The sequence below is a fragment of the Python bivittatus genome, unplaced genomic scaffold (assembly GCF_059951505.1).
Source record: "Python bivittatus isolate LINGU-HERP-01145 unplaced genomic scaffold, Pbiv_v1 ctg000680_np1212, whole genome shotgun sequence".
NCBI classification, from domain to species: Eukaryota; Metazoa; Chordata; class Lepidosauria; order Squamata; family Pythonidae; genus Python; species Python bivittatus.
Window position 1 is genome coordinate 9,724,654 of NW_028277095.1, and position 17,572 is coordinate 9,742,225.

At 47.7% G+C, this 17,572-nt stretch overlaps 1 protein-coding gene across 5 annotated transcripts in view; it reads left to right on the forward strand.

Moving 5' to 3' along the window:
* Positions 1–445: 445 nt before the first annotated feature.
* LOC103054699 (cytosolic purine 5'-nucleotidase-like) overlaps positions 446–17,572 on the forward strand; it is a 53,961-nt gene continuing 36,834 nt past the window's right edge. For 2 of the 5 annotated variants that reach the window (XM_088152135.1, XM_088152134.1), the window contains exons 1-7: positions 446–726; positions 9,175–9,248; positions 10,271–10,388; positions 10,504–10,599; positions 13,110–13,201; positions 14,862–14,919; positions 15,155–15,248. In XM_088152135.1, the coding sequence (XP_088008261.1) occupies positions 611–726; positions 9,175–9,248; positions 10,271–10,388; positions 10,504–10,599; positions 13,110–13,201; positions 14,862–14,919; positions 15,155–15,248 (648 nt within the window). In that variant the 5' untranslated portion in view covers positions 446–610. The remainder of the gene's footprint in view (positions 727–9,174; positions 9,249–10,270; positions 10,389–10,503; positions 10,600–13,109; positions 13,202–14,861; positions 14,920–15,154; positions 15,249–17,572) is intronic. The other 3 variants (XM_088152133.1, XM_088152137.1, XM_088152136.1) reach the window with 3 other exon arrangements.

The window sequence follows — 17,572 nt, forward strand, 5'->3', positions numbered from 1 at the left end:
AAACGGACAGGTGTCAAACGTCTCACAAACGGGTCAGGATCGGGCTAACGAAGCATCTCTCACTCCCGGACCCCTTGCTAAAGGGTCTCAGCTGCTCGGGCGCCCTTGGCGGGCCATCTTTGGTAGATGACGCCGTGACCGCTGGCGGAGGGCGCTTGGCGGCTTTCTGGGCTCTTTCCTGCCACGGACCGAAGGCCCCCTCTCTGCCGGCGCCCGGCTCTGTTCGGCCTCGCGACTTCGTGCAGGCGGCGGGGGGGGGGGCGGCCCTCCCTCCTGAAGAGTCCGGCACCGAGCAGCCTTGCCGCCTCCCACCCGCGCCCGCGGCTCCCGCCGGCTCCCGCCGGCTCCGGAGCAGCAGCGGGGCTGCTTTCCAGGCGCGCCTTTCTGCCCACCTTCCGACTCGACGCGGCTGGGGCGCCGCCCGGAGCTTGGCAAGAGTTAGGCCAGGGCTAGGGCCAGGGGCGCCGGGGCGGCGGCTGGCGGGAGGCTTCTGCGGGCGGGCCGGGGAGGGGCCCTGGGGCTGGGCAGGGCCGAGAACCTCTCGCCCAGGCTGGGGAAGCGCCGCGGGCAGCCGCAGCCAAGTCTTCTCCTCGCCGCCCCCGCCGCGAGGATGGGCACCGTCGCGCCCGAGGCCCCCGTGGCCGCGGAGTCTCCCTCACCGCCGCCGCCCAAGGCCCCGGGCGCCCCCGAACCCCGGGCCGCCGTCAAGCGGGACTACCCCCACCGGTAAGGGCGGGAGCACCGGCGGGCAGGGTCCGTCGTCGGAGGGAGCGCTCGGGGGTCGAGGGCGCGGGGCGAAGGCAGAGGCGAGGAGGGCAGGCCGGGCAGGGGCGGTCTGCGCAGGCCGAGGATCCGTCCTCGCGCCCTCCTCAGCCGGGAGCTGTATCCGCGGAGCCCTCGCGCCTTCCGCGCTGCGGCGGCACAACGGTAAAGCGCATCTGCCTCGACAGCCGAGGGACAGCCGTCCTCCCCGCCGCGCTTCTCCAAAGCGGGAGTCCGCGTGGGGCCCGAGCGCCCAGCCCGCTCCCCACGCCTGCGCTGCCGCGCTGGGGCCGTTGCTCGCCAGGGAGGAGAGGGAGCGCTACACGAAGGTGGCGGGCTGCGCTCCGGTGCCCTCAGGAGCAAGCAAGCCGTGGCTGGCGGCAGAAGGAGACGTGGCGGTGCTTGGCTTGGAGTCAAGGGGCTGAGAGCAGGGAAGCCCATCTGGGCCCACACCCTCTGGGGCCATTTCCTTACTAATCCGCAGCATCTTCTAGCATCCCCTGGCCACTCTTGTGGTACCCTAGGGCCTGGCTGTTACAGGGCACAGCCTGGCTGGACACCGGTGCGGTCGGAATAGGCTCCAGGAAGTGTCCAGGGCCCTGATCTGCCTGAGGCAAAAGGGGCACGTGAAGAAGAGCAGTTGGGTGTTGAGGAAGGAGATGCATCTTGAGGACTGCTAGTGATGCCTGGGCAGCATAGAACCGGCTGCAGCCCAGAAGCCTCCAGGTTGCCATGGCAAGTCACTGCTTATTCACTTGCCTGTCTGAATATGGAAAGTCTTGGGACAAGATCTTAATGAAAATGTCTGGAATGCCACAAAAGGCCTTCCCTTATTCAGCAACAAACAAGGCTGTGAATCCATTATGGGGTGAATAAAAATGGGATTAAGGTCCATTTGTGTTCTTACCTCTCGCTCTGATGCACGTTGGTGGGCATACTCTGGATCTCATCTTTGCCTCCAGTTGTGGGAGGATCTGGAAATGGAGGGAATTCCCCGTACCGTTATGCTTAGTTCATGCCTGGTCCAGCTGTGGTTGCTCAGGGAGAGGAACCAATTTCAGTGGTCTGCCTCGGGTGCCTGATGGATCCTGTTGCTTTCAGAGCATGCTGGGAGTTTCCCCAGATTTCTGATGGGCAGTTCTGTTCAGGTAGTGAGCCAGGTGCTGGATCTTATTGCCTCTTTCTGGGGTCTGATTCTGGATGGCACCTTGGTTTACTGAGGGAGATGAAGTGCCAGAAACAACACCTGGAGCCCCTCTGGAGGAGTCCTGAATGAATCTGACTGAGCACAAGCGCATGCCCGTGTTCAGGTCTACACTGCGGCGACAAGGGAGGTGAGATTTGCCACTTCTCCCTTATTGCATTGGATGACTGCCAACCAGCAGCCTTATACGGGATGGTGAACTCTTAGTTGGAGATGAAACAGCTTTATAACCTCCCACATGGTTGCTGTGATAGCTTGGGCAGCATTTTGCCAATAAAGTTGCTTAGACTCACTGTAGGCTGGACTTCACGTGGACAGTCTTTCTTGGTGACTGGGACGTTGTCTTGTCCTGTTATTGGGAGTCCTTTTGGTCCGTGCCCGCTGAGAGAGTGAGCTTCCTCGATTGTCTTCTGCCACCTGCTGGCTGGATCCCTGCCCATCCTGGCTTGTCCCGGAAGTTGCAGGAAGCGTGACCTTTTGGGTCTGGGAAATTGTTAATGCCTCGTTGCGGGAGGGGGAGCTCCTGGCAGCTTTGAAAGAGGCTGTGGTGCAGCCCCTCCTGAGGAGGGCATCCATGGACCCAAGCATGTTAGAGATCTAGTAACTAGTCTCCAACCATCCCTTTTTAGGTGTAATGGAATGTGAGAATGACCTTGGAAGATGGGGGAAGAGATGCCGCCTAGGGAACAATCAGATAAGAGGGGGCATAGCCTGCAGCTGCGTATTGGGCACAGAAGGAAACTTAGAAAGGATCTGCCATAACCGATCAGGCAGCAAAAAGAGAGGGCGAGCTTTCAGACTTGCAAGATCCTGTTAATGTAGCCTATCAATAAAATAGAAGTAGCTCATTTGGTTGTGTTTCCTGTCTGGTCTACCTGGGAGGGCTGACATCAGGGAAGATTGTTGAGACGGTGGTGGATCAATTTCATAGCACCCTATCTGGACCCTTTTCAGATAGAGTTCAGGCCTGTTTTGGAATGGAGATAGCATTGTTCGTTCTCCTGGATGACCTATGTTGTGACCTGGATGGGGGAAGTGCACTCCTCCTGGTCTCATTAGCTCTCTTGGCAACTTTTGATATTATTGACCATGATGTCCTTTCAGACTGTCTGTGAGGGTTGGGGTAGTAGGTGTTGTTTCATGATGGCTCAGCTCGTTCTGTATTGGGCAGCTCTGATGTGTGTTGGTGGGGGAAGAGAGGTTGGCCTAGTGGCCTCTTCCTTATGGGTTGCCACAGGCATTGGTTCTATGTGCCCTGCTTTTTAACACCTATATGGAACTGCTGGGAGAGGTCATCCAATGGTGTGGTATCATCAATATGCTGGTAATACTCAATTGTACATTGCTAGTGGGCTGTGAGGGAGGTGCTGTTGACCCTTCTGTGGTTCCTGGAGATGGTCAGGGTCTGGATGGGACTGGACTGAAACTGAATCCTGGCAAGTTGGAGTTGCCGTTGATACATCAGGCTCCTTTGTCACTGGACTACACATCAGGGAGTAGGTTGACAACTCGGGTGCTTCTGATTAATGGCTTCTGTTGGCTCAGCAGGTAGAAGTTATGGCCAATGGAGCCTATGCCCAGCTTTGGCTGGTGTGCTAGTTGCAGCCTTACCTGGGGCAGGAGGACTTGGCTACAGTAACTCATGCCCTTGTAACCACCAATTTAGACTACTGTAATGTGTAGACTTACGTGGGGGTTGTTCTTCAAGAGTATTTGGAAACTATGGTTGGTCCAAAATGCAGAGGCCCACATCTTTCCGGGTTCCTGTGTGCATTGGGAGCACACAATTCGTTTTGTGGATCCTGCACGGGTAGCCGAATGGTTTCCAGGCCCAATTCAAGGTGGTGGTGTTGACCTATAAAGCCTTTATGGCTTGGTGCCCAAGTAACTTCAGGACTGCCTGTTCTCGTCAATATCAGCATGACTAATTAGATCTACCACTGCAAATCACGCACTTTTGGGAGGTTCAGGGGGCTGGCAAGGCAGAGCTGCATTTCTGTATCAGTGCCAATGTTGTAGAACAGCCCCTTCCCCCGGGGAGATCAGACTGGCTCCCTTTTTGCTGGTCTTTTGGAAGCTCTGGAGACTGAATTGTTTTGGAGGGCTTTCCCCTGATATGAATGTTGCCATCTTTGTTTTTATTTATTTTATTTGTAGTTAAAGTTGTATTTTTAAATTTTTTTATTGTTTTTGTAGTTGCTTTATTCCTACTCTGAATGTTTTAATCAGTCTCTGTTCACCAAGCCACCAAGAGTCCCTACTGATTGTGGTGGCATAGAAGTATGTTTAATAAATAATAAATACCTACCTACCTACCTACCTACCTACCAACCTACCATAAATAATCTTGGATTTGTGTGTGGGAGAGTCATAACAGGCTTGAAAGAAATGAGAATCCGTCACTGCTTCTGACTGCAGCTGTTCCCCCCACCACTTGCTTTGGAACACTGCAGCACCCACAATATCCTAGGAGAAAAGGCAGATCCCAGGGCCAGCCGTCGCTAAACTCCTCATAACTGGTTCCTTTTTCCCTATTGAGGTTGCATCTCCACTTTGTGTCCTGCTGGACAGTAAAGAAGCAGGATGGCTGAGAGAAGGGAATATCAAAAGACATTGGTAGGGCTCATGTGAGGAGAAGAGTGTCTTCTGCCATTGCTGTCTTCCTTTTGATGAATGAACACTCGGTGCAAAACAGAAGTAAAAAGCAGTGGGAACAGACTTCAGCCTCCTCTACATTAGAAAAGGACCTGGTCCAGTGTCTTCGGAGTAGACTGACATAGAGGCCTAGGGAAATAAATGAATGAATGAATAAATAAAATGTACTGGCATTTGGGAACTTGGTAGCTTATTCACTGCCTTTCATGACTCCGCTCACCTCTCATTGGCATGAGTGGCATTGGCAGTCTATCCCTGCTGGATTTTCAGTTTTATTCTTCCCCCTCTGCTCTGTTGCCTCTAATGGTGGTGAATTCTTTGAACTTCTCATTATGCTGAAGGTGAATTATTTGTTCTACCAATTTAATGACTGCTTTCTAATGTTTACACAAGGAATAAGATGGCTCCATCATAGAGACACTCTTTAAGTGAGTTTCTGTTTTCCCCCCACCCTAGTCGTGTGGATTCCTTGTCTGAGTATGATTATTTCTGCTTATGAAAATCTCAATTGACCAAAGTCATAATGGGTTTTGAGGGTCAATATCCAATATCCAAGGCCAATGCCTTTTCTGGTGACAGCTTTGGTATATGGAAAATTGCAATTTAGAATGTGAATGGTAAAGAGTAAGAATTAATGAAGTAAAGGAAAGGAAGAAAATAGATATATAGTATGTCAGATATTAAAGAAAAGGATGTATGGACGAAGGTGGTCTGACTTTATGGAGTGGAGTTGAATACATATAGGAGAGCGAAGATGTAGGCTTAACTATGAATGAAAGGCCTAAAGCGTATGTCAGAATGTATGAATTGGTATCATCTAGCTATTGTGGGTATGTATGAAAATAGAAATCCATGAGTTAGTAATAGTTGCATGTTATGCTCCAGTGAATGGTGATAATGGAAGAACCAGATATTATTTTGGAAATGACATGAGGAACAAAAGAATAGAAAAATGATTGGACCATTAGGAGGCCCAAGAATAAATGAGAAGGCAGACTGTATGGTGACTATATGGAACAGGTTCAAAAAAGGATTGTTTGTTTCGGGTATGTGATTTAAGCATAACTCTACTCATATATGGCAAAAGAATGAATATAAATCTAGGAGCATGTTTGTAATGAAAGGATGAGATAATTAGAGAAGGACAGAAGGATGATAAGAGGTTCTGAATGTGGGTGAGATCATTTTTGGTAGATAATTAATTAGTTTTTGGGGAAAGTGGACATGTGAAAAAAAAGAGCAAAGTGAAAGAAATTAGAGTGAAAATAGAATGACTGCAGGAAGAGAAAGCGTGAGCCTTATAGGGAAAAAAAAATAAGAAAAGAAGATGTGGAAGCTGCTTGGAGCTCAGTGAAAAAATTGTTACAAAGAGCCAGAGAGGTGTGTGGTGTCATAATACTGGGAAGGATGAAAAAAAGATGCTTAGTAAGACAGAATGATGAAGTGAAACAGGCTGTGGATGAGAAATAAAATGCGCTGCTATAAAAACGAGGATAAGAGAAAATATGGTATAATGTATATACAGAGAAAAAAAAGACTTGCAAAGAATGTAGACAAGGAGCAAAGAATGGTTAAAATTAAAACAGGCAGATAAAATGCAGAGAAATATAAAAATAAGTTGAATACAGTAGGAATGGGCTACTTAAGAAGTGGCTGTGGCTAAACAAGAGAATATAAGGTCAAGAATGAATAGATGATCTGAGATATCTTCCCATGACCATAGCAAGATTTCTGCATCTAGCTGTTGGGCGTTGCCCACCCTCCTCCCTTGTTGAACTTTGAACACGTTTAGTAGTCATGTGGAAAAGAAAATTAGAAAATTAAGATACTGGAGGGGAATGAGGCAATGGAATATTCTGCGGCTGTGTCTGAACACACTCTTAGCTGAGGAAACATTTCAACACTATTACAGGTTCCACTAGGAAATGTAAGAACAGTTGATTCTGGAAGCAGCACTGACAATGTGGATGTTATTTTCAAGCTTCAGTTTGTTTGCTCTTTCTGAAAGTCCACTCTGGCTCTGGCCAAGGCTGCCCCTCTCCTGTTTCACCTACCGGCATCGGCCCTCCGAACACACCCCCTTCGTGGCATTGCTTTCTTTGCAGTAAGACCTTGACCCAGGAAGGGAGGGAGGGTGGGGGGTGGCAGTGGTAGCAACCTGTGTGAGCATGGGAAGTGCTGACGGGCAGTTTTCAGCTACTGACACCTTACATGAAGCAACATCCTGTTACAAAGGATTTCAGACCATGATGAAATGCTCTGACGCACAGCCTGAAGTCAAAGCCTCTTACAAGATCTTCCCAGGTCTCTTCAGCAGAGTCCTCTCCTGGAGGCAGATGGACTTTGCTGGGAGAGGCCATGTGCCCATAGGCCAGGCAAACTGCTGCCTCAGAGAAACTGCTGCTCCAGTGGCCACCAGTAAGCAGTAGAAGTGGGGTAGCTCATCTCCTAAGGGAGCATAGACAGGCTCTGGCCCCTGTGGTGGGGTGAGCAGGCTCAGTGAGCAGATGTAACCCAAAGCCACCTTTGGCACAGTAGAGAATGGCTGCCAGTAATGTTCCTACAAGGTGGCTGCACAGAAATCCAGAGCGAGGTTGGGGGTTGTTGAGGCCACAGGATGGAAAGCAGCAAATTCCTAGTGGGAAGCTTGGCCAGAGAAAGTTCATTCAAGGTACATTCTGTCTTCTCCATGGTGATGCAGTGGGCAGAGCTCTCAGGCTGGCAGTCTGGAACCCTAATGCAACACACAGACTGGGGCAGTTCCCCAGGAGAAAAGCAGCCTGTGGGATGTGTAAGAAGGACCATGAGACCCAGCTCCGAATGCCTCCACACCAAGTCTCTGGTCACCAAAGATCTTCCTACTTGTGGCTTGGGCAATTACTGTATGAGCCCTGAAGTGGAGTTTGTTTGGGCTTAGGCTGTTGGGGCTTTTGTTCTAGACTGCTTCACGTGGCTTCTGCCTCTGGATCCTGGAACTGCTGCTGATGGCCAGGAGACATGAAGGCTATGTCTGACCAGCTGAGGGCTGTGCGGGTCAGGATATGTTGCAAAACCCTGGCTGCTTCTTTTTCTCTCTCTAGTCACATGTGCACTGGGAATGACAGCTCCATCACAACAAAAGTGGATTCTTGAATTCCTAGCCAAAATAGGAATAGTACCTTATACAAATAGGTTTTATTTTTAGAGGGTGGGGGATCCACAAAATGCTCAAAGCTAGAGATTGCTTGCTGACAACAGATATGAGAAGGTGAACTTAATACCAGTCTGCATACTCTGGGGGGAAGTTATCCAGAGATAAAACTTTTTGCAAAACATCTTAGATGAACATGGGTCTGCATTGTCAACACTGAGAGCAAAGAAAGGCCACCTTTTTGCCCCAAAGGATGGTGGGTCACAGTGTTTGGAGACACCTCTCACTTAGTATAATGGGCTTTATCCATGTGCATCCTGAAACCCCCCAAATAGAGGCAAAAATCTGAAATGGCTAATTGGGGTTGGATCAGCTTGGTGGATGAACATACGGACTATGGGGCCATTTTGAAACCAGGACACTTATACTGTGCTACACTTCTCTGATTCTGCGATCAAAGCCTTCCACAAGGCAGGGAGGAGAACAACCAGAGTAGGGGTGAGGAATCAGCAACTGCAAGCCAGGTGTGCCCCCAAGACCTTCCCTCATCCCTCCTCCACTAAGAGTTAGGGCTTTAAAAATGATTCAATGCCATGTGCAGTTTTGTAACTGGGAACAGAAAAGATAATTGTCCTTGTATGCAACAAGGTTCCTGAACAATGCCTTGAACAGTACTAGTCTTTTAAGAAAGATGAATTTATGGGTGTGCATAAATAGTGCTGAATTTGCACAATTCAGTGGACTTGATTCAGTGGACTACAGGTAGTCCTCAACTTATGACCACAATTGGGACTGGAATTTCTGTTGCTAAGTGATGTAGTTGTAGAGAGAGCTGTCACGTGACCGCATCGCTTAGCAATGGCAAACCCAGCACTCCCCATTGCCATTCCACTGGTCTTAGCTGAGGAATTCAAGCACAGAAGAAGGAGGTTGAACCAGCCTTTGGAGATCCTTTGAACTGGAGTTTCTGACTATCAAAATTCACAAAAAAAGTGATCCTTGAAGAGGAATTTCCAAAACATACAGGAGAATTAAATTGTTCCTGTCTGGAAAAAGGGAAAGGAGATCTAAGGGAAGTTTAAAGGGTTTATTTTTGCTGTAAATCTCCCAGAGTCATTTCAATGAGATGGGCGGTGACAAATTTGATCAATAAATAAGAATTTTTTAAAAAAATTCTGGCAGATACACATGAAGTCTCAGGTCTGACGATGGGAGGAAGGCTGGCCTTAGACCATTTCTGAACATCCCAGGCGGAGGATCTGTGTTGTCCATTTCAACCGAATGGTTCAGCAGGACTACTTTTTCTAAGCATGCTAGATTCTTTCCAGGCCAGCTGACGCGTCCAGGCAACTGTAGGGGCTCATCTTAAAGGGAGTAAGACCGATCCGTGGTATCTCACCCCCTTGTCCCCTTTGCTTCCCAGGATCTTTGTGAACCGGAGCTTGGCCCTGGAGAAGATAAAATGCTTCGGTTTTGATATGGACTATACCCTTGCAAGTAAGAGGCCTTGACTGTGGAACCCGTGGAGTGCCCGGCGTGGCGGAGGGAGGTGGAGAAACCCAGCACAGCTTTTCATGCATTTGGGGTGCTTTTCTGCTGGGAAGCTGCCTGACAGACTCCTTGTGGTCTCTGTCTCTTGGTCTGTTAATAAGTTGCATGTGGGTCTCCTGATTTGGCCTGCCGGGGGCCTGCGCATTTCTGTGATAAGAGCAGAAGGCCTGGGGCTGGAGCTAATTCAGGGTCCCCAGTGTTTGGGGGTTGGCCAGCACATTTGGGATTTTGAGGGGTGGGGGTGGGGTTGCTCATTCACAAAATAAGTGACACGGAGGACATAACTAATGGACGGAAATGCTACCTGCCCCCCCAGCAAGCGGCTCGCTTTTGTCCTTTGCCTCCCCCCGCCTCAATCCAGAATTACCAGCCTCCTCTCTCTTAGTCAGGTCTGCCTTAACCCATAACTGATAATGATGACATTCTGCGAACAGAATTATTTATGTATTTATTTATTCGCTCAGTTATTTATAGACTAGTTCAACAAGGGACTAGTTCAACAAGGTGGCTGTATTCACTTTCAGTAAAAATAAAATGTATTTTATGTGACATGAAGGTCCATCCAGGAAACCCATAAAGATCCATTCTCCTTACTACAGGATAGAAAAACAGGCTAAGAAAGCCCAGCCCACTGGCCCCAATGGCTAAATGGGAACTGTTTTATTCAGGAAATCACTGGGACCAACAGCAGCCCTTGCAGGCTGCTTTATTGTCATTCCTGTGCTTTGAGCCTGAGGCTGCTTGTGTTATGCTGCGTTCCTGACCAGATGTCCATTTTGCAGATAGATTTCAATCTTTGTGCTCTTTTGGACCCACTTTTTAATTTTTGAGATGACCATGTAAGCAAGTCCCCAGGGTAGAGCTCACTCAGAAAATGTTGGTCTTTTACATTTTCTGTGTTTCCTTTGGACTTGGTGACACAAAGATGCACCAGGAATGGGAGCGGACTCTGCTCTTTTCCACTGCAGTGTACCAATCTCCGGACTATGAAGAACTGGCCTTCAAGCTGTTGCTGGAGCGGCTGGTCTCCATTGGGTACCCTCACGAAATCCTGGAATATAAATACGATCCTGCCTTCCCTACCAGGTAATGAAAGACCCAGTTATTCTGTCTTTCCAGAACTGGAAACCCAGTTGCTGTTGGAGACTTTGATGCGGGAGGGAGCCAAGCCAGTGATCTTTCCTTTCTTTCCATTCTTCAGGGGCCTGATCTTTGATGCCCAGTATGGGAACTTGCTGAAGGTGGACTCCCATGGCAATCTGTTGGTGTGTGCTCATGGCTTCCGCTTCCTCAAGGGGTATGTTCTCCATCCCTCTCTTCTTAGATGTGGGATTCATCTTCTGCTCCCGTCCAATCGATCATCTGCCAAAAAATCTGTATCAGCCCCTTCCTTTCCTGAAGGAGATCCCTTGGAGCAGAGAACTGAGGACAGCTGATAGCTCACCCTCCCTCCCTTTCTCTCTCTGATCTCCTCCAAAGGGCCAGTTGGCTTTCTTGGAGGAGCTCCTGTGAGTGGTTGGCCTCCTGTGAACGCTGGAAGATTCTTCATGGATCAAAGCAGGGCTCTTACACTCTCACAAGAGCTCCTGAGACAGACTTTTATTTTATTTGGATTGAGGAGCTATGTATTCATAACCTGGTTAACCACTTCTACTTCGTGCTTTTCATGCCTCCCCCCCCCCCGCCCAGGTTTTGGAATAGTCATTTATTTGGATTGTTAATCCGCTTGCACTTTTTTGGGCTTTTGGCGGATTGCAATTTTTGGTTCCAAAGTTTTGCATGGTCCATTTTTAGTTTGGTAGCACAAACCTTCAGATATTTCCAAAGTCCTTAGTTGGGAGCTATCTTTATTAGGATCAGCCTAATACAAATATTACCTAATTACAGATTTCAGCTTTTCCCTTATGGTTCAGTAGTTACGATTGGTTCAAATATTTCAAGGTATTTCCCTAGTATGAATCTAGCATAACACAGGGCTGGACTGTTGGAAACCTTATCTTTAGGCCACCAGCTCCTTTTCCCTGAAGGTGTGAGGCAGTTTTGGCTTGAGCACCCCGGGAACAGCCATCAGACGGGATCGGTACTTGAGTCCATGCCTTGCCCCCGGGCCCAGCCATGTGCTGGCTCTTGAGTCTAGTCCTCTGTCAAGTGTGTGTGGATTGAAAGCAGGCTCTGAATGCAGGAGCATCCCCCCCCCAAACAAGTGCCCCCCCATTAACAGAATTGTAGTATTCAAGACCAACCCCCTGCTCAGAAGGCTTCTTAAGAGATCTTCTTAAGAATAAGAAGATAATAAATAAAAGGAAAATGAACGCGTCGGTGTAACACCTATCCAGTGATATTGGTGCACTGAGTAGCAGAGAAAAGGCAGAGCTGTTGAACTCCCTGCATGGACCAAAGAGAGAAAGGGAGCTCCCTTGGGGAATTGTGAAAAGCAGGACGAGGAGGACTAAAGCCTGAGATGGAAGGAGGCCGTCTGTTTACTTCGAATGAGTATCAGATGAATTACACTCGCTGATGCCCTGGGTAAAACTGTCCTATTCAAGCTTTAGCCAAACCTGTGTTCAGGAGTCCTTGAGAGGTGCAATTCATTGCATAGTCCCAGATCCTCACCTAGATAATTCAGCTCACTGTCTCAGAAATGAATCCTTTCCTGTTGATACCATTTGTGTCAGAATTATGCTGAGATACCCTGACGATGTTCTCACCCTTCTAAGTCCAGAGTAGCTACTGACAATCCTGAAAACAGAACTAGTCCTGTAGAACTTCTTCCTGCAAGCAGGTATCAGTAATCCCTTGAGTGCACTCCCTTTCTCCTGTGAAAATGCTATTGCCAAGGGCTACAGGGAGTATCTTTTGTAGAAGGTACAAGGGTGATGTCCCAAGTCTGGCTGGTGCTTTTCTGACCAGCATGTAGCATGAGTCTTCTCGTACTTCATTAAGAGCAGTTCAGCTGAAGTTCTGGAGCGCTTCTGGAGCTCCTCTCCTTTCTGCCAGTCCAGTGTCAAGGCAAATCAGACAGGGAAGCTGAAAGGGCATATTTCACATTCCACATGGATAAATGAGCAGTTTGAATAATTGTCCCATTAAAAAGCTAAGCATTAGGATTTTATTACTTTTTTAAGAAAGTAAAGTGTGGAGAGCATAACCAAACTTTATAAGTGGACGGGTCATTCTCAAGAGAGAATATTTTTTCCACCGTAGAATCAAATATGGGTGGCAAAGAGATTCAGAATCGGGGAAAGAAAGTCCTCCCCGGGGCACCAGAGGGATGAGTGGAGTTAGGATTGGACAGACTCGTGGGGGAAGAATGTAGCAGGCCTTCGAAGTCCAAGGCTACAGCCCTCCCCCTCAGCTTTCTGGAGGTTTCCCATCCCTTTCTTCTCTTTGGACTGCATAGCAGCCCCTCTTCCCCGGCCACTCTCATGGCTTCTCTGTAGGCCTGCAGGCCAAGGGAAGGTTTGGGTCAAATGGGACGCCGCCAGGGGCGGAAAGGAAGAGGGGCATGGTTCCCTCCCAGCTATTCCGAGGCCTCTGCGGAGATTCAGAAGATTTTGAACCGCTCCCTGCCAGGGGGCCGCACTCTGCCTCCTTCCATCTCCCACTGCCAGAAACCCAGCCGGAGGGCAAGAGCGGAGGCCCCTGGGTGCCCGCGTGGAGACAGAGCTGGCAAAGCTGCGGCCTCTGTGCTCCTTTGACGCATTCAGCAGAACTGGGGGCTTGGGACACGACGTCTTAGTAAGGCGTGCCTTCGCTAGAGCTACATCCCCACCTCATTTATGACTTTTTCTGTTTTTCTATTTCTAGGAGTGAAATCTGGAATTATTATCCAAACAAATTCATTCAGAGAGATGACACGAAGCGTTTTCATATTCTAAACACTTTGTTTAATTTGACAGGTACTTGCAAAGGGAGAGTTGGGAAGAGGGCAGAAGGGTCAACCTCCGGTCACAGCACCGCCTGTCCCAAAGGACGGCCCAATCTGGCGGCTCCTTGGTTGGGAGGGATATCTGGCAGAGGCCTACGTTTGTGTCTCTGGAGGCACAAGAGCCCAAAGTGGGCTAGCCGAGGGACTCAGCTTGGAGAGGGCTCTTGAAAAACATGGTAGGGGCTTCGGAGATGTTTCTGGAACAAAAACAAACAGCTGGTCCTGTTTTCACAAGTGACGCCCCTCTGATGAGTCTCCCAAAGGTTGGTCCGTAACGCCTCAGTCCTGAAGGTGCCGCAAAACTCTTTGTGGAAACTGGGCAGAGGAATTTAAAGAAAGCCAAGTCTGACATAGATAAGAATCCTAAACTAACCCCCCATAATTATCTGATCGAAACTTGATGACGGACTCCAGTTTTCTCTTTCCCAAGGCTAGCGTCATTTTGTGTGATAAAAGACGTACGGTATGAGCCAGCGCGGGCTGGCAGTTAGATGTTTTTGGGCTTCCCAGTCTAGGGCTGGGAAAGAGGGACCGGCCCAAAGTCCCGCAGGGAGCCGTAATGCCTGAGAGAGGAGCAGAACTCTCCTAGTACAGCACTTTCCCCGCCAGATCACACTGGCTCTCATATGTGCATTTGTATGCATTACACGGACACGCACAGACATGTCTGCCTGGCCGGTTTGGCGGCTGGGGGTGGAGGGCTGGGCGAGAGGAGCGGGCCCGTCTGCGTCTGCAGCTGACGGCAGTCGAGGAGCGCTGGGGAGCCCTCAGGCTGCTGGTGCTGCTGAGAGGGCGAGCAGCTACCTGGCTGCGTGCCACGACTGTATATCGATGAGTTGCTTGCCAAGGTTTTGGTGCATTGCCTGCAGCTCCTCCTTTCTGGGCCAGAGCTGGAAAGTCCAGAGGGAAAAGAGAATGAAAAAGAAAGATGCTGGGAAGCATGTGCAGACCGTATTCCTTCCCCAGCACACCCCTTGAACCCTGGACTGCTGCTCTACCTTGGCGCTCCCTCTGATGATGTTCCTGAAATTGGTGACAAGGTTTTCTGCATAGGATTGACAAGAAAGAGGGGTTAACTGCTGAAAAGTTTATTTTAGTGTACGGTACTATTCTTTGTGTAGGGAGGGGCCCACGGTGTCTTTCTAAAGCATTTGGTGCTTATCATAAACCAGTTTTCCCGTGACTTACTTTGGCTGGGTCCATATAACACACTTAGCTGAGCCAGTTTAAGACCCAACAGCTGCATTTGCACATCATGCTAACCTTGTTTTAACATTGGTTGGGGTTTCTTGTGGTTTAGCATGTGGCACAGACCCAGCCCTTGTGGTTCGACGAGGCTTCCATGAGAACTGAGGAAATGGATTCCTCTGATAAGCAGGTGAAGATTTTTGGCACGTGCAACTTTTGTATTCATGGTGTGGCCCAAACAATTTCCCAAGCATGGCACCTTGCGGGCAAACGTTGACCATCCCTGGTTTAAGTTAGGCTGTCAAATCGGAATGAAGTTTCCAAGTAGTGCCAGCCACTGGAATGGGCCTCCCTCTCTTTCGGCTGTCCCCTCTTTCTGGATGACCTTGAGGGGGGCTCTGTCCAGAGGGTGCCTTCGCTAACCCTTTTCTCCCTCCCCACAGAAGCCTACCTCTTTGCCTGCCTCGTGGATTTCTTCACCAGCTGCCCCAGATACGTGAAGTACGTGCCCTGCCCCATGCCCGTGGGTGCTCTGGCCTGGCCTGCCTGGGGCAGAGGGTGCTACCTGGTGCTTCAGAGGCCCTCTGGGATGCCATCCGTATCATGCCAAGTGGGGGCGGGGGAAGTCGCCTGGAATTCTGTTCCTGTTTGTGAGGCTGCTTTTGCTGCTGGCCTTTCCCTGCCCTGTGGAGCCGTGGCTGATCTCACCTTGGACTTGTTCCTCTTTTTCTCTCAGCTGTGCGACCGGCTACAAGCAGGGCAACCTCTTCATGTCCTTCCGCAGCATGTTCCAAGATGTCCGAGAAGCCATGGATTACGTGCACCTTTCAGTAAGCGGAGGAGTTGGGGGAGGAGGCTGGAGGGCTGGCTGGATTCCTGAGATTTCGTGGGAAAGTCTTTCGGGGGACCCTTCAGAGATCGTGGCTGAGCCAGAATTCAACACCAAGTTTAGAGTTTTAATCTTTACCTCCATACAAATCGTGCTATTTTTTTCTTTCGGCATAAGCAACATTATGCAAAACTCAGAAAATGAATGAAAAATAATAGACAAAAGAAAATCAAGGCGGGAGGGAAGAGCAAAGGAAAGGAAATAAAACTACATCTAGGTTTTCGTATTCAGAGCTGCTATTTATTGATGAATTCACTTCTGGGCAATGCCTTGTGAAATAGGAAATATGGGCTGACAATTCACTAGCCATCAACATGCTCTCGTTGTCTCACATGAGATTTCACCACTAATTAAATTGAGCTTATACTGAAACCATTCTGTATTCCTCTCCATACACTTCTCTCCTGTAAACCATCCTCACATTGACTTTTGTTCTTTAAACTTTTGTTCATTCATATTGTTTGTTCATTTGTGTCGTCGTTAATTCCATCCAGCCATGACTTTCCTGGTCTTTTGCTTCCTCTTGATCCATTCATTTTTCCTTCATGTAGTTGTTTTGGGATTTGATCCTGATTCATTTTTTTCTGTATCACCAAACCAAATCCTTTCATACTGGTGACTCATTCTTGTGTTCAGTCCACATATCATTTAGCCCCCATTCATTCTTGATACTCTCTTTACAATATTCTTTACAGCAGTTATAAGTACAATTATAAATTTGCTTCTTTCTTTAAAGTTACATCGTGACTCCCTTCTTTCTATAATCTATCCTGTCTAATCATCAAAACCATAAATCATAAGTTCCTTTTTTTGTGTTTCACGCAAAAATATTATAAGGGGTTTCCAGTCAGCAATAAATGTAGATATTGTCTTTTCTCTGATCAAAGAAGTCAATTTAGCCATCACAGCAGGTTCCGTCATCTTCACCAACCATTCCTCCATTGTGGGGAGCGTTGAATCTTTCCAACTTTGTACATACAATAATCTCACTGCAGTTATCATGTACAAAAACAATGTTCCATGACTTTTTTCCAACTGTATATTAATATTTAAAATCCTCTGAATCCGTGTATGCATTTGAATCCAAAATTTTCTAGCTTTTTTACATGTCTACCAAGCATGATAAAATGTCCCTTCTTGTTGTTTACATTTCCAACATAAATTTGAAGTACCTTTATACATTCTAGACAATTTTTCTGGTGTCATATGCCAACAATATATCATTTTATAAAAATTATCTTTAAGATTATAACACAATGTAAATTTCAATCCTTTCAACCACATATTTTCCCATTGTCCAATCTGTATATTATAACCAAAAAATTTAGCTCCCTTTATCATACATTCTTTCATTTGTTCGTCTTCTGTTTCAAATTTCAATAAAAGTTTATACATTTTAGCAATTACATATTCATCATTTGTACACCGTTCTATTTCAAACTCGTACAATGTTCAAAACCATAAGCTCTTTTGTCTACTTTATATGTTTCTAATAACTGTAAATAAGAAAACCATTGGCAACTATATCCCTCTGCCCCCAGTTCTCTTGATTTTATTTTGTATTCCCCTTGACAAAATTCTAGGATCTCATGATAAGTTAGCCATTTGTGTTTGCCTATTATTCGTCATCTATAAAATGCTTTTTGTGCTGAGATCCACAAAGGTGTTTTCAGGAACAACCTGGGTTTGTACCTATTCCATAATCTCAGTATGGCATGTCTAACCTAATGATTTTTAAAATCCGCATTATCCTTGACTTTATCGTACCATGGATACCCACGCCACCCAAATCTCAGGTCATGTCCTCCTAACCCCAAGAGCCTTCTATTTCTCAGCAGCACCCAAACCAAACAGCAAGCTGCAGATGCAATTTCAAATCAGGTAAACCCAGGCCTCCCCTTTCCTTTGCATCTTGTAACACCTTATATTTAACTTATGTTTTTTCCCTGCCACACAAACTTGGATATATCCTTTTGGCATTTGGTTTAAATGGTGCATCAGTTGTCAAAACAGGTATTGTCTATGAGAAGCATTCCTTATGCATGTAAACATTAAGCAGTCGAGGGGTATTGCGCATCCTTGTATTGCCCCCTGCTCCATGTTGAACTATCTGCTAGGTGTTCCACGGATGCTTTACTTCCATTAAGTGCTATTCTTGCTACATTCAATTACTAACCTTCATATTCACGCGAAATGTTCCATAATTTAAGCGTATTCACTTCGTCATAAACTTCCTCTAAATCAACAAACGTGCAATAAGCTTTA